The sequence below is a fragment of the Podarcis melisellensis genome, assembly GCF_964234715.1.
Source record: "Podarcis melisellensis genome assembly, chromosome: 14".
In the NCBI taxonomy this organism is placed as follows: domain Eukaryota; kingdom Metazoa; phylum Chordata; class Lepidosauria; order Squamata; family Lacertidae; genus Podarcis; species Podarcis melisellensis.
This window is the reverse complement of record NC_138546.1, coordinates 907,153-921,069: the sequence shown is the minus strand read 5'-3', so window position 1 is coordinate 921,069 and position 13,917 is coordinate 907,153. Positions and strand designations below refer to the sequence as shown.

At 48.1% G+C, this 13,917-nt stretch overlaps 1 protein-coding gene across 1 annotated transcript in view; it reads right to left on the bottom strand.

Annotated features, from left to right (window-relative positions):
- Window positions 1-13,657, bottom strand: part of RNF216 (ring finger protein 216) — a 72,354-nt gene extending 58,697 nt beyond the window's left edge. The window contains exons 1-4 of the mRNA XM_081889121.1: window positions 13,572-13,657; window positions 3,884-4,000; window positions 2,994-3,130; window positions 1,178-2,014 (exon numbers count right to left, since the gene is read on the bottom strand). Of these exons, the coding sequence (XP_081745247.1) occupies window positions 1,178-2,014; window positions 2,994-3,130; window positions 3,884-3,950 (1,041 nt within the window). The 5' untranslated portion in view covers window positions 3,951-4,000; window positions 13,572-13,657. The remainder of the gene's footprint in view (window positions 1-1,177; window positions 2,015-2,993; window positions 3,131-3,883; window positions 4,001-13,571) is intronic.
- Between the last annotated feature and the right edge of the window lie 260 nt (window positions 13,658-13,917).

Below are 13,917 nucleotides of genomic sequence, written 5' to 3'. Positions count from 1 at the left end.
AAGGAAGGAAGCTTGAACACTGCCCAACTGAGGCAAGATTTATACAAGATGTGGCCCACATGGGCTTTCCATGTGCACCTGGTCTCACGCATTTGCTCACATCTGTTGCCCACCTGCTCAGTGCACCAATCCCTGGCACACAGACAAGGGCAGCACATGGAAAGCTGACATGGGCAAGAGCTTTCCACATGAAAGACGAAGAAGTGGAATCAGTTACGATACATTGGGCTAAAGATATAGGACACAATATACCAATAGATGATTGGGGGAGACTATGGAAAGAAGGAATAAATTTTACTGCCTGCAGTGCTTTAAAAGAAAATGTAATGAAAATGATGTACAGATGGTATATAACACCGGTAAAACTAGCCAAAATGTATAAAACAAATAACAAATGTTGAATATGTAAAGAAAAGGAGGGCACATTTTACCGTTTGTGGTGGGAATGTAAAAAAGTAAAAGACTTATGGGAAATGGTTTATAATGAGATTTTTAAAAGTTGAACTATACATTTTTTAAAAAAATCAGAAGCGCTTTTACTTGGAATGGTAGGTACAGAAATTCATAAGAATGATAAAAAAATGTTTTTATATGCGACCACTGCAGCAAGAATACTATTAGCCCAATGATGGAAGCAGGAGGCAATGCCAACAAAAGAAGAGGGGCGAATGAAAGTGATGGACTATGCCGAGCTGGCAAAACTAACAGGGAAAATTTGAAACCAGCAGGACCAGATTTTACTAAAGGGCTAGACCAAATTTATGTTGTATTTGAAAGACAATTGTAATTATTTAATATTGCTTGTAGGGTTACAAGAAGTTTTGTAGGAAGATTTTAACAAATTATTGTGAAAAGGATTGTTTAATTGATGTAAGATTTGATTTATAACAATAAGTATTGTAACAAAATGCAAAACCAGAAAAGGATTTAGAAAACCATTAGAAGGAGTTGAGGGAAGTCAAAGGCTGTGACAGCCAAAGATTTGTCATGATTTTTTCTCTTTTTTTGGAGTTGTTATGCTGGAAAATGTGTAAAAACCAATAAAAGAGCTTTTCACATGATGTGCATCCCATTCAGTGAAGACAAAGTGATCACAGTGGGGAGAAATGAGTGTGCTGTCATTACCTCTTCTTGAAGAGTGCCACACTTATGAAGGATCCCCCACAACGACACTCACCGTTTCCCTGATGAGAAGAGCAAAGAGGTCCTTGTCGAGCTGAGGACCAGTGCCTTGCTTGGGAACGTCGCTGGAACCAGGATCTGGGGGGCCTCGGGCCGGCGAAGAGGGGCCCGCCTGCTCATTGACCGTTGCCTGCTGCCCACCTCCCTCTTCTTCCGGTGGGTGAGCCAGCTGGGGGGAGGCGGGGCCGGGGATACCGTCCTGCGGCGGCTCCGGCCTGGGAAAGGCAGGCCCAGGGATCTCCTCCTGGTACGCCCTGGGCAGCAGGCCCAGGTCCATGTCCCTCTGTCCTTGCTGGGGAGAAATGAGGTTGACCACGGGGCCTGCGTCCTTCTCAGCGGGCTGGAAATACGGGTGGTCCAGCCGCATGTTCTCCTGGATGCACCGGACAGTCCCTCCGAGCGGCGGTGCTAGCCTCGGTTGCAGCTCTCGCTCCCTCTGCTCCTGCCCTTCCTCATCAGCGGGCAAGACCTCCTCCAAGTTGATGACCTCCTTCTCGCCGCCGGGTCTCGCCTCTCTCGTCCGAGACACGCTGGGACCAGGCTCCGGAACAGCCCCATCGCCGTCCCCCCTCGGCCCAACAGGCTCCGGGGTTTCTGGCAGTTCCAAGACCTCGTTCTCGCTTTCCTGCCGTCCCAGCACCACGCCAGCGGCCTTCGCGCAGTTCCGCCAAGCGCCAGGCGGCCTCGGGGAAGGAGGGGTCCTCGCCTTCTGTCCATCGTGGGGCCCTGGCAACACGTCGCCCTTGGATCCTCCTTCCCCTGACTTGCTCGCACTCTGCCAAGGAGCCGCTGGTCTGATCACGTTGGAGCGCAGAAGCTTCTTCGCTCCTGTCTTTAAAAGGATATTAAGCCGTAGTTAGGCTAGCCGTTTCTTTGGAAGGTTGATTCAGGTTGCAAGTACAGTGGTCCCTTGGTTTACAAACTTAATCCGTTCCGGAAGTCTGTTCTTAAGCTGAGGCGCACTTTCCCTAATGAGGCCTCCCACTGCCAGTGCCCTTCCACCGTTCGGCTTCCGTTCTTAGACTGAGGTAAAGTTCACAAACCAGAACATTACTTCTGGTTTTGTGGAGTTCGTAAACAGGGATGTTCTTAAACCGAGGTACCACTGTATATAGCAGCGATGGCCAAGCTGTTTTGGGACTACAATTCCCATCATCCCTGACCACTGGTCCTGTTAGCTAGGGATGATGGGAGTTGTAGTCCCAAAACAGCTGGAGTGCCAAGTGTGGCCCTCACTGCTATATAGGATTTAGAGTAAGCATTTCTTGCTTTTGCTCCTGCTAAGGTGGGCTCACATTAAAAGAAAAATAACAAGCAGGATTCTAAGAAGTGGATTTTCTCCCTTTCAGGGAGGAATTTGGCAGCTGGTGTTAAGGGTATTTAAAAGCATATTTTGCTGTTCAAAAAATGTTGTGTTTCCTCAAGGTAGTAGCAGAATGAAGCTGCTACCTGAAATAGCTGAAATATTCTAGGATGAGCTGTCAGAAGGCAGCCCACCATTCTCACATTTTAAGATGCCCTGCAAAGCTAAGCTCACTTGGGCAAAGTTTTGGAAGCCAAGTGAGAACAACTCCAGAACATGAGATGGGGGCTTGATTTGTGTCATACTGCGGGGGAAGATTCATGCATTTGTTACAAGAGTCAAGCTAACTAAATCAGTGCCGGATTTAAAAAGGTTTCAAATAATAAACATATAACTATTCCATTTTAAACATACATGTGGGATGGGGAGACCATACTTGTTGTATACTAAGCCTAACACAAATTTCAATTTTTGCTATATTGGAGGATGGCCAGGGCCAAAGAGTTACCTCCATCAGTATGACTACATCGTCGTCTTCCTCATCCTCCCACTGCCGGCGAACAGGAATGTCCAGCATCACAGGCAATTCTTCATCCGAGGAGTCGGATATGGTGATAAGCCCCTCGTCTCTGTGGTTTATTCTATCTGAAAGAAGGAAGGAGAGAAAGGAGAGACAACTTATCTATCAGCTGAAGGTTCGCAACAGAACACTAAGACAGTCGTATCTTGGTTCTCAAATTAAACCGTTCTGGGAGTCTGTTTGACTCCCAAAATGGTTCAAAAACCAAGGCACGGCTTCCAATTGGCTGCAGGAACATCCTGCAGCCATTCAGAAGCCGCGGAAGCTGCGTCAGATGTTTGGCTTCCAAAAATCATTCACAAACCAGAACACTCACTGCTGGGTTTGCGACGTTCAGGAGCCGATTTGTTCGACAACTAAGGTGTTTGACTACCAAGGTACAACTGTAGTTATTTCTAGTTGTTATAACTTCAATCTGAAATATGTTACCCGAGTTTGCCTTATAATAAAATGGAAGAAGAATTCAAGGGCTCTGACTAAGGCCGCTCACCACTGGAACAGTCTTGGCCGGGGCAGAGGCATGCCACAGTCTCAAACAAACCAACAGAGAACTGCTGCAGGTGGCAGAAGATAGCCTAGGGATAAGTTAACTACTGAATTAAATCCTCTCCTAGGAATGGGAGGGAGAAGGCGAGATGCAACTGGTTCCTGAAGCAGTATCGCTTTAGAGAAGGGATGGGGAATCTCTCGGGCCCAGAGGCTGAAGGGAATGCAATTGAGAAAAAGACTCTTTTCAGATCAAAGTGGTTGCAACTGGCATTCCACACTGCACCAGCCTCATATGCTGCACCTGGAAGAACCAGGAATATTTTCCTTACCTTTCCCTCGGTGGCTCCGGAAACTGTTCAAGTCAATCACTTCTTCGTTGCCACCTCCCTCTGCCATGTTAGAAAGCTAAGAGCTCCAGAGCATGGCACTCACTCTGCCAACAGCACCTGCAAAGGACAAGGTGAGCAGTTGGATCACACTTCTGGTTTTACCACGTGGTAGAGGTTGCTCCAGACAGAGTTTACACAAGGTTCATTTTCTTATTAAGCTGAGCAGCTGGGTTTTAATTGAGAGATGGGCAACTGCTGGGAGAAATCCAGGAAATCCTTGTACAAATATGCAGAAATCCCATCTGCAGTTATTAATCCATCCACAAACAGGACTTCCGTTTACCTGAAGATCCACCAGGCAAGCACAGAATCTATTACTGGCTACAGAATTTGCCCAGCGGTAAGCGATGGAAGGCTGACTGCCAAGCAAGCATGTGCAGGACTAGGCAGCTCTGGCTGTAAATTAGAAACAAATTTCTAGTCCTCATGCTGCAAAAAACACAAACTGAAAGCCCATCTTATAATCACATTTGCAAACCTAGGAGAGCGGCCTGCTGCCAGCCTCCCACACACAGGCATACCAGGAACGCCAAGTATGATTATCTCCTGTTTCCCACCTGGAGCGGCTAAGTTAGAAAAACTCAGGGTTAGAGTTGCTCTCAAGCGACAAAAGTGCTAATTCAGGGTCCAAAATCAAATTATGATTGATTGTAACAAAAATTCCAGAGAAACCATTTGGCCAGATTGCATGTTTCAACCCCTTAACCAAAGACCACCCAAAAAGCACCATACATACTTCACAGAAAGAGGGCAGTCTCCTATAGAAATGTTGATTCTGGCTTCTCTCCTGTCTGCCAAGGTACCTAATAATGCTTTACTGATTGCATTACCTGGGCAGCCTGGCCACTGAGATGGTAAATACTTTATCCTGGATCCAGGTCACAGGCCCACCCCCTATTCATACCCAAATTATGCCCTTAAGACAGGATTTGTAAGTAACTGCTGGGAAAGGTTTCTCCAAGATATCTCCTTCTGTAGAAGAAATATTCAGAGTAATTAAGAGAGCCAAGAGGGCTTTTTGGGGACTGCTCTGTGTGCTAAAATAATGTGTATTGTTCTCAGGGAATATTTCCTAAATTTTGAAGGATGAAGGAGAGGTTTTCTGTGGAGTGTGTGTCAGCTATGTGTGTGTACCCTAAAATTCTAAAACAGGAGCATCTGAAGGACCGTCCTTTTATAACTTTTAGAAAATTGGATGCTTGGTGTTATAATGATATGCAAACTGCTTTTTGAGCTCCGCTTGAGCAGCGGAATATAAATGCTATTAAAAAATGAATAAAATAGCTGTTCTTCATTTAAAAAGTGTATTTGATCAATAAGTTAGAACTAAATATCACAGTCCAACAACAGTCCCCTGTGCTAATGTGACTGCGCTTTCCTGTTCTAGATACAGTGGGGCTTCCAGTTACGAATTTAATTCATTCTGGAGGTCTGTTCTCAACCCTAAACCACTCGTAACACGAGGCGCCCTTTCGCTAATGGCACCTCCCGCTGCCGACACATGACTTCCGCTCGCATCCCAGGGCAAAGATCGCAACCAGGAGCATCTACTTCCGGGTTAGCGGAGCTCGTATCCCGCAACATTCGCAAGGGCGATGGTAGGCAACACGAGGTTGCACTGTACTGCTGTGCATGCTCCTTATGCCAGAGACAACACTGCAAACTCCTGTTTTCTGGCACAAGAACAGCCCACCCTCCAGTTAGACAGGGGTCGGCAACCTAAGGCCCATGGGCCACAAGCAGCCCACGGGGGTTGTTTAACCGGCCCATGGACCCCCGCCGCCCGCTCAGGGACTCCCGCCACCCGCTCAGCTCCCGTGCGCCACACTAAACCAGCGCGGAGCAGAACGGGGACCGTCTTCCGCGGCGCCGGAAGCTCCTGCAGCCAGTGGGAAGCTGCACACGCCTCCTCTGCGCTGGAAGGAGCACCAGAAATAGCATTTGCACATGCATGTGCACATGCGCACTCCAGCCCACCGCAGGGTCTGTGGGACCATGAACCAGCCCAAGCCACAAAAACTTTGCCAACCCCTGGGCTAGAGGTTGGATGGCAATCTGCCATGGATGCTTTAGCTGAGATTTGTGCACTGCGGGTGGGCCGGACTAGATGACCCTGGGGATCCCTTCCAACTCTACAACTTCTGGGATTCTATGACCAGCAATTGCTAAAATCTCCCTCCTTGCAAATCCAGCTCCACCTTGGAATGGCTGGCAAGCCAAATCACAGACCGGGCAAAGCACTGGGTTGCGGAAGTTCTGCTGCCTCCTCAGAGCAAGGAAGAAATTGTTCTGAGCAGCAGCCAGGAACGCAAGCCTGAACAGCCAAACAGGTTCATTAGCTTTTGCTTTCCCGATGGACGTGGGGGCCTGGGATCAGCGGCAGCCAGGAAAAAGAGCAACCTGCTCTTCACCAGAAAGGCCGCAGTGTGATAGGAATTTTGAGGTCTTAGATATATGGTAATGTTCATAAGCGTACCAACCAAGCACGTACATAGATCAGCACAGGAAGACCGACCTGGAACCATTTTGATTCCCAAACTGTCCCAAACTGACCAAATGTTTTCTCTGCAAGGTCAAACTGGAAAAGCCTCCCCATTGTCTTTTCCTTCACAAATCCTGTCTTAAGGGTATGTCTGTGTTTGAATAGGGTGTGAGCCTGTGACCTGGCCCAGGAAAGAAGTATTTATCACTACAAAAGACTAGCCAGGCTCCCCAGGAAATACAATCAATTAACCTGCCAGACAGGATATAAACAACATTCAAAATTTCTGTTTTAGACTGCCTTTTTATGATGTAGGTGGAATGTATCTGAGGGGTGGTCTTAGGTTACACCCCTTCTGTGATGTATGTATGATGTTTCTGGGGGTGGTCTTGATCTACAGCATGGCAATTCCAAAAGTCTTTATAAGGCCTTGCGTGCCATTTTTCTGGGTTCCTCCTCTCTCCTGCGGGTGAGGGGAACACCCTGTTGCAACAGATCAATAAAGATCAAGCTTACTAGCTGCTTTGCTTCTCAATATTCTCTGGTTGGCCTCTGTTATTCTCTCCTACCAATAGGGAACCTATGTAAGGACTCTATACGGGCTCTTGGATACCCCATAAGGGAAAAGGGCAATTTTTGTTTACAACAGCAGCGTTTAACCAGCTATGGCAAGGGCAGCCAATGGGGGGCAATCCCATCACCCCTGACCCCTGGCATGCTGGTTGGGACTGGCAGAAGCTGTCTGCTCCCCCTGAGTTATTGATTAAATGCCTTTGAATTATCCTCCTCCTGGAAGCACCGTATTAAAAGAACAAGAACATAAGATGCGTCCGTGAGGAGTCCGGAGGTTGGCAACACCAGAACGGGACTTTTCTGCAGTGGAATGCTCCCCCCCCCCCCCGGAAGCTCGCTTGGCACTTTTGTTGCATCTCTTTAGGCACCAGGCAAAAACATTCCTCTTCTCCCAGGCCTTTGGTTAATTAAATAATCTATGCCTATGGCCTTTTAAACTGGGTGTGGGGTATTGTTCTTGTCTGTTACTAGGTTATATATTTTTGTGCTTTTATATTGTCAACAACCCTGTGATCCTAGGATGAAGGGCAGTATAGAAATTTGACAACGACCACCACCAGATGCCCATGGAGAGCTCAAAAGCAGGAATTTGAAAAGTGGGAGAGTCACCTCAGCTCCCTGGAAATGGGAAGCGAACAATAAGTGTTGATTCCATGGGGAGTTAAATGGGGATTAACATCCAAATGAAAAGGCCTCCCTTCCTATTTAATAACATTTAATAATAACAGGTGTAGTAAACTAAGTTAATTTTTATTTGCTTCATTTTCTCACAGGCTGGAAGGAACGTCTCTGAGATGAGGAATGTCACAGCACACATTCATCTTAACAGAAGCGTCTCTCTTTTCGAATGTTTCAGAAACACTATTCTTACTCATATGCAAGCATAATCAATCACAATAGGCTACGACTCAAATGATTAAACAGACTAAGGGCTTTTTAATGCAGCCTACAGCTTCATTTGCTAGTATGACCTTGAAGGGCCTAAAGCCAGGCTGGCTCACCTCGCCAGATGTTCTGCATTAAGTCTCTTCCACCCACCCACACTCAAGGAGAGCTGGGGCCCAGCAGCATCTCTCCCCGCCCCCCACCCCAAGGTTACCCACTCCTGGTCTAAATCCACTACAGTCGTAGCTTGGAAGTTGAATGGAATCCATTCCTGAAGTCCGTTCGACTTCCAAAACGTTCAGAAACCAAAGCGCGGCTTCTGATTGGCTGCAGGAAGCTCCTGCAGACAATCAGAAGCCGCGGAAGCTCCGTCGGATGTTTTGGGTTCCAAAGAACATTCACAAACCAGAACACTCACTTCCGGGTTTGCGGCGTTCAGAAGCCAAAACGTCCGAGTCCCAAGTTACGACTGTAAATGTATCTCCTTAACAGATAACCATTAGCAGTCTCAGCACTGCCCTGGGTGCCAAAATTGCCAGATAATGCTAAAGCCAAATGCCTGGAGGGGAAAATGAGGAGTCAAGTTTTTCAAAAAGCGAAAGTGGTCAAGTTTTTTAAAAAGCGAAACTAATAATCTAACGGGAGCCCGAAGCCGTATCTTCCACAACACCCTAATTAATTGGTTCACCATTACCCCTCGCTACTTCCAGAAATTGGATAACAGGAAAACTCTGTTGTGACAAGTTTTCAATAGCTAAGGAATGCTTCTTCTCTTAATTAAAACTGAAGGTGTGACTTCACTCTGCTACCTGAAAGAGTCCGTTTTAACGGCGTGAAGGAGTACCAATACCCCTCCTCCACGTGTCCCTGAGCAAATTACTGTTCCGAGCATCTCTCCCGGGATCTCATCCAAAGATGCGCTGTGCAGCAGCCACCAAGGACAATTCTATATTGAGATACAATCAAATGATGCATCACACCCCTGACACAAAGATAACAGAATTAGCAACCCCCAAATGAGGCTGATTGGAAAAAAGGGGAGAATGTAGCACGAAAGCCTCCTCTGCCTCCCAGCTTTCTGTCTCCTGCCAAAGGTTCAGGAAAGGCTGAATATGCTCAATAAACTCCCAAGCAGCCTGCTCAGATGCTGCTGCCTTTTCTCCAACCCAGGCCCACCTAGACAAGCCCCGGGGGTTTGGGGAACAAATATCACAACTGGAGAGAGATCTGTTGGAATTTAAAAGTGCTGCCAAAAAAGTATATTATTGGATTGGGAGACAAAGGATGAGCAAGTCTTCAATGATACGTTGGGCAATAGATATTGGTTATAATATAGTTATGGAAGTGTGGGAACGATTGTGGAATACGGATATAAAATTTACAGCATGCTATGGTTTAAGAGAAAGCTATATGAAAATGTTATATACATGGTATCTAACACTGAGTAAACTGGCAAAAAATGTATAAATCAAAATTGAATAAGTGTTGGAAATGTGAAGAGAAAAAAGGTACTTTCTATCATATGTGGTCTCGCAGTATGTTTAAAGCTTACTGATACATAATGAATTGAGAAAGATGTTTAAAATAACATTTGTTTTTAAAAAATCAGCATTTTTAAACAAATTTTCTTTTGGGAATTACAGGGCCAGAATTACCTAAACAGTATAGAAATTTATTCATGTATGCTACTACAGCGGCAAGAATGTTATTTGCCCAAAAATAGAAAGAAAAAGTCCCGATGAAAGAAGAATGGATACAAAAACTTATGGACTACGCAGAAATGGCAAAACTTACTGCGGGGCGGGGAGAGAGAGAGAAATCAAGATAACATTAAAAAATGGAAATGGTTTATTGAATATTTACAAACAAATTGTAAACAAATTGGCAGGGTTATTGTAATAACCTGCAGTTTCATAAGAGAAACAATTAAAGTAGATGAATGAAAAAATAAGTTAATTTAGAATATGCAGGAAATGGAAAAAAAATATTAATGTAAGGAACCGCAGAAAGAGGAGGAAGTCAAGTTTTGATATGTTTAAGTTACTGTAAAACTATTGAAATGTATATAACTTAAAACCTCAAATCTTTTTTTCAAAAAAGCCTTTTGCAACCAGAAGATGCTGAAGGGAAAGTGATCCTGCTGCAAGAGTTAAGGACCAGTGAAAGCTGGGGAAGAACTGAGCACCCGAACCATTTCTTCTTTATCAGCAACACACAGGACTGGGCAAGCGCCACTGGCTAGCACTCAGCTGTCCATGTGTCTAAGAATCTGACGACTGCATGTAGGAATTTGGATTCCCGCCCCCCGCCCTCCCAGTCCAAGAATGTTGAAGCATTGGATTTTATTAAGCCTCTTGTCTTTCTAAACGCTTCCTACAACTAAATTTCAGAGCGAGAGAGAAATCTCTGTAATATGGTACAAAGGGGGGCAAACCTCCAGGTTATACAGTTGAGGACACCTCCAATCAATGCTGAATTTAAGTTTTGAAAGTCCTCTCCCTGGTGCAGCAAAGCAATGTCTACAGCAGCAAAGCAATGTCTTCTGGCCAGGGGGCCAGATCTTCACCTTCCAATCCCTGATGGACTGAATTTATCAGGAAGACCCTGTCAATCACGTGACACCACTATGACACCAGGTGATGCTGTGCTTAGAAGCCCCGATTGTCGGGACTCCAAAGCACAAAACAGGGCTGTTTGAAAGCCCTTTTACATGCAGCCTCACACTGTTCTTTGTGCACCCAGTTTTCAGAAGTTCAAGGAGCAGCACTGGGTGGGAGAAGCAGTTTCTGTTCAATTGTTTCCGGCTCCTGGAGCAAGGCCCACTCTCATTGTCCATCAGCAGAAGGGCAGTGGGAGCATGCCTTGTTCCAGTAAAAGGAATGTTGGGAGCTCACTCTAATCTCCTGATTCTTCCTTTGAAGCCCTACCAATATATGACATCAGGTGTAACGATGGAAGAGTGTCTGGCTTGCCCAAAATGGCCTTGCAGGCTAGATGGGGAGGGTTGGCGGGAGAAGTTTGGTTCGTGGACCAGCGGTTCCCCACCACTGTCTTACAACAAATTTCTGGAGGACACTGAGTTGGCAAACACACATTCCATAAGGGAAAGACTTTTTACAAGTTGGTAAACAGACACACCCCCTTCAGAAACAGATCTCCACAGTTGCATGTACTAATCTTCCACAACCATTTCCTTTATGAAAGCGATTTCTGCAGATTAATAGACCACCTCTTCCTTCTTGCATGCCCTCACCCCGAAGATTTGGCTTGGAGAAACTGCAACAGCCAGAGGACAATAGGTTACCTATCCCTGCTGCAAAAGTGTTAAAATAGTTTTAAAACAAAAACAAAAAACTGCTGCAAAAGTGTTAAAATAGTTTTAAAACAAAAACAAAAAACTGGAGGAGGTGGCTGTGAATAACACAGCCCCCAAGTGTTCAAAGCACATCATACTAGTCATTTTGGTGCAACTCTTACCCTGCGCAAAGAACTCTCAACTACCCAGCACTCCTCATGAAACAAACCCTCACGTCACATTCCAGGGAAGATTCCACATGTGCTTTTTCCTCCTGTAGCAAGGGGATCTCAATACAGTATAAGAAAAGGCTCCAACAGTCTAAAAAGAGCCTGGCTGCTGAATCAGAACACCGAACATCTCATACGGGGTCCCCACTCCCACTGTGGCCATTCACATGGCTCCAGTCAACCCACAGTATGAAAATATGCTGTGGTAAAAACTAAACATGAAAAAGGCCAGCAGCCCTTCCTCCTTGTCCCATTGCATTCCCCAGACTGCTGCCCCTGAACATGAAGGCCCCGTTGCGATATTGTGGCTCTGGGGAGCAATGCCATGCGCGGAACAGCCCTAAGACTCAGACGCTGTCTGCCATGACACTTACAATGCTCCCTGCATGCTGGGCATGGCAGTTAGTATCTTATCTGTACATCTCAAATGGGGGAAAACCAATTGTTGAAATGTAGGGTAAAGAAGGGAGTTGGGCTGCTCAGCAACCACACCTCTTTTAAAACTCAGTACACATTGCAACACGATTAAGCAACATCAAACACAATCTCAATCTGGCCTGTGGACAGTCCGGGAATCAGCGTGTTTTTACATGAGTCGAATGTGTCCTTTTATTTAAAATGCATTGTGGGGCCTGCCGGGTGTTTTTACATGAGTCGAATGTGTCCTTTTATTTAAAATGCATCTCTGGGTTATTTTTGGCCATAGAAATTTGTTCTTTTCTCCCCGCCCCCCCCCCAATACAGTTTGGCCCACCGCATGGTCTGAGGGACGGTGGACCGGCCCATGGCTGAAAAAGGTTGCTGACCCCTGGTTTGGGCCATGGATAGGCAAACTAAGGCCCAGGGGCCGGATCGGGCCCAATCGCCTTCTAAATCTGGCTTGTGGACGGTCTGCAAATCAGCGGGTTTTTACAGAGTTGAATGTGTGGTTTTATTTCAAATGCATCTCTGGGTTATTTGTGGGGCATAGGAATTCGTTCTTTTTTCTTCTTCTTCACAATATAGTCTGGCCCACCACATAGTCTGAGGAACAGTGGACCGGCCCCCTGCTGAAAAGGTTTGCTGACCCCTGGCTTAGGCACACAACCCAACCATGTTGGTTTTGCAGAGGCAAGATGCATGTTTGTATTCTCTCAGCATAGAGTGTAAATAAAATTAAGAATGTAGCACATACTGCTTATCCTTCTGAAGATGAGCCTGTATCAGCTTCAGATGGGCCAAAGCTGGTCAAAATCTCACAAACCACTCCTCTCAGATTTGTGCGCTTTGGGGGGGGGGGGAGTGTGACCCGGCACCACCACACATGCGCCTGCCTGGAAATAAACCTTCTGCCAAATCCAAACGTTCAAAGCTGGCCATAAGAGGCTCCCACACGCAACACAGAGCAGGACATAAGGAGAGTTTGCTGGATTAGGCCCAGGACCCATCTAGTCCAGCATCCTGTTTTCACAGCGGCCAACCAGGTGTCCCCACGCAGGAGCAGAGGGCGGCGGCAGCAGCAGCAACTCTCCCCTCCCTGGACCACGGAAGACCTCCAAATCCACCACGGCATCCCCGCCCCCTCCCCCCCCCCCAAAGTTCAGACGAGGGTGCTGCTGCCTTTGCTTTTCCTTTATTAACCCTTGCAAAGCAGGGAGGGGACGCCATCCCGGCCGCGATCAGGAGGAGCTGCTTCCCGAGGAGAAACGAGACTGGCGAGGCCGGGGGAGCAGCTGGCCCTGGCCAAGGAGGATGAGGAGAGCAGGGGGAGGAGAAGGCAGCTGCTGCTGCAAGAGGGGGAAGCGGGGGCCCGGGGGCCCGGCGAGAGGGAGACCCGAGGCGGAGTCGCCCCGCAGCAAGAAGCCAGCAAGAAGTTTGGGCCGGTGGGGAGGAGAAGGGGGAGCCGCGTCCTCCTCTCTCCGCCGGGAAGGCGAAACGAAGCCGGAGGGGCTGCCTCGGGGACGCCCACACGGGCTGGCAGCAGCAGCAGCACGGGGGGGGAGCGGGGCCGGCCTCCGGGGGGCTGGAGGGGCCGCCCAGGCCCGGCAGGTGTCTCGGGGGGGGGCGGTTGCCAGGCAACCGAGGCAGGTGCGGGCGGGGCGGCCCCTGGGGGAGCGGGCGGGGAGACCCCGGAGGCCCCCCGGCCGGCCTCTCGCTCGGTCCCTCCCGCGCCCCCTCACTCACCTCGCTCCGTCTCCCGCTCGGCCCTCCCGGCGGCGCTTCCTGCTTCCTGCCCGCCCGCCTCCTCCTCGCCGCGCTCGGCCTCCGCCTCCGGCCTGTCAGGCCTCCTTCCGGCCTGCGCGAGGGCGCCACGTGACCGCGAGGGGGGGCGGGCCGGGGGCCAAGAGACCATGGAGACGAGGGGAGGGCTCGGGGCAGAGCGGCTCGCGACTCTCCGCTCCAGGCGCGGATCAGAGAGTTTCTCGAAAAGGGGGGGGGCGAAATCCCGCAACTGCCAACCAGCTGTCTTCGGGTCACGTGACGGCCGGCTCTCCGAGCGGGAGGGGGCGGAGAGGAGTTTCCGGTGCCC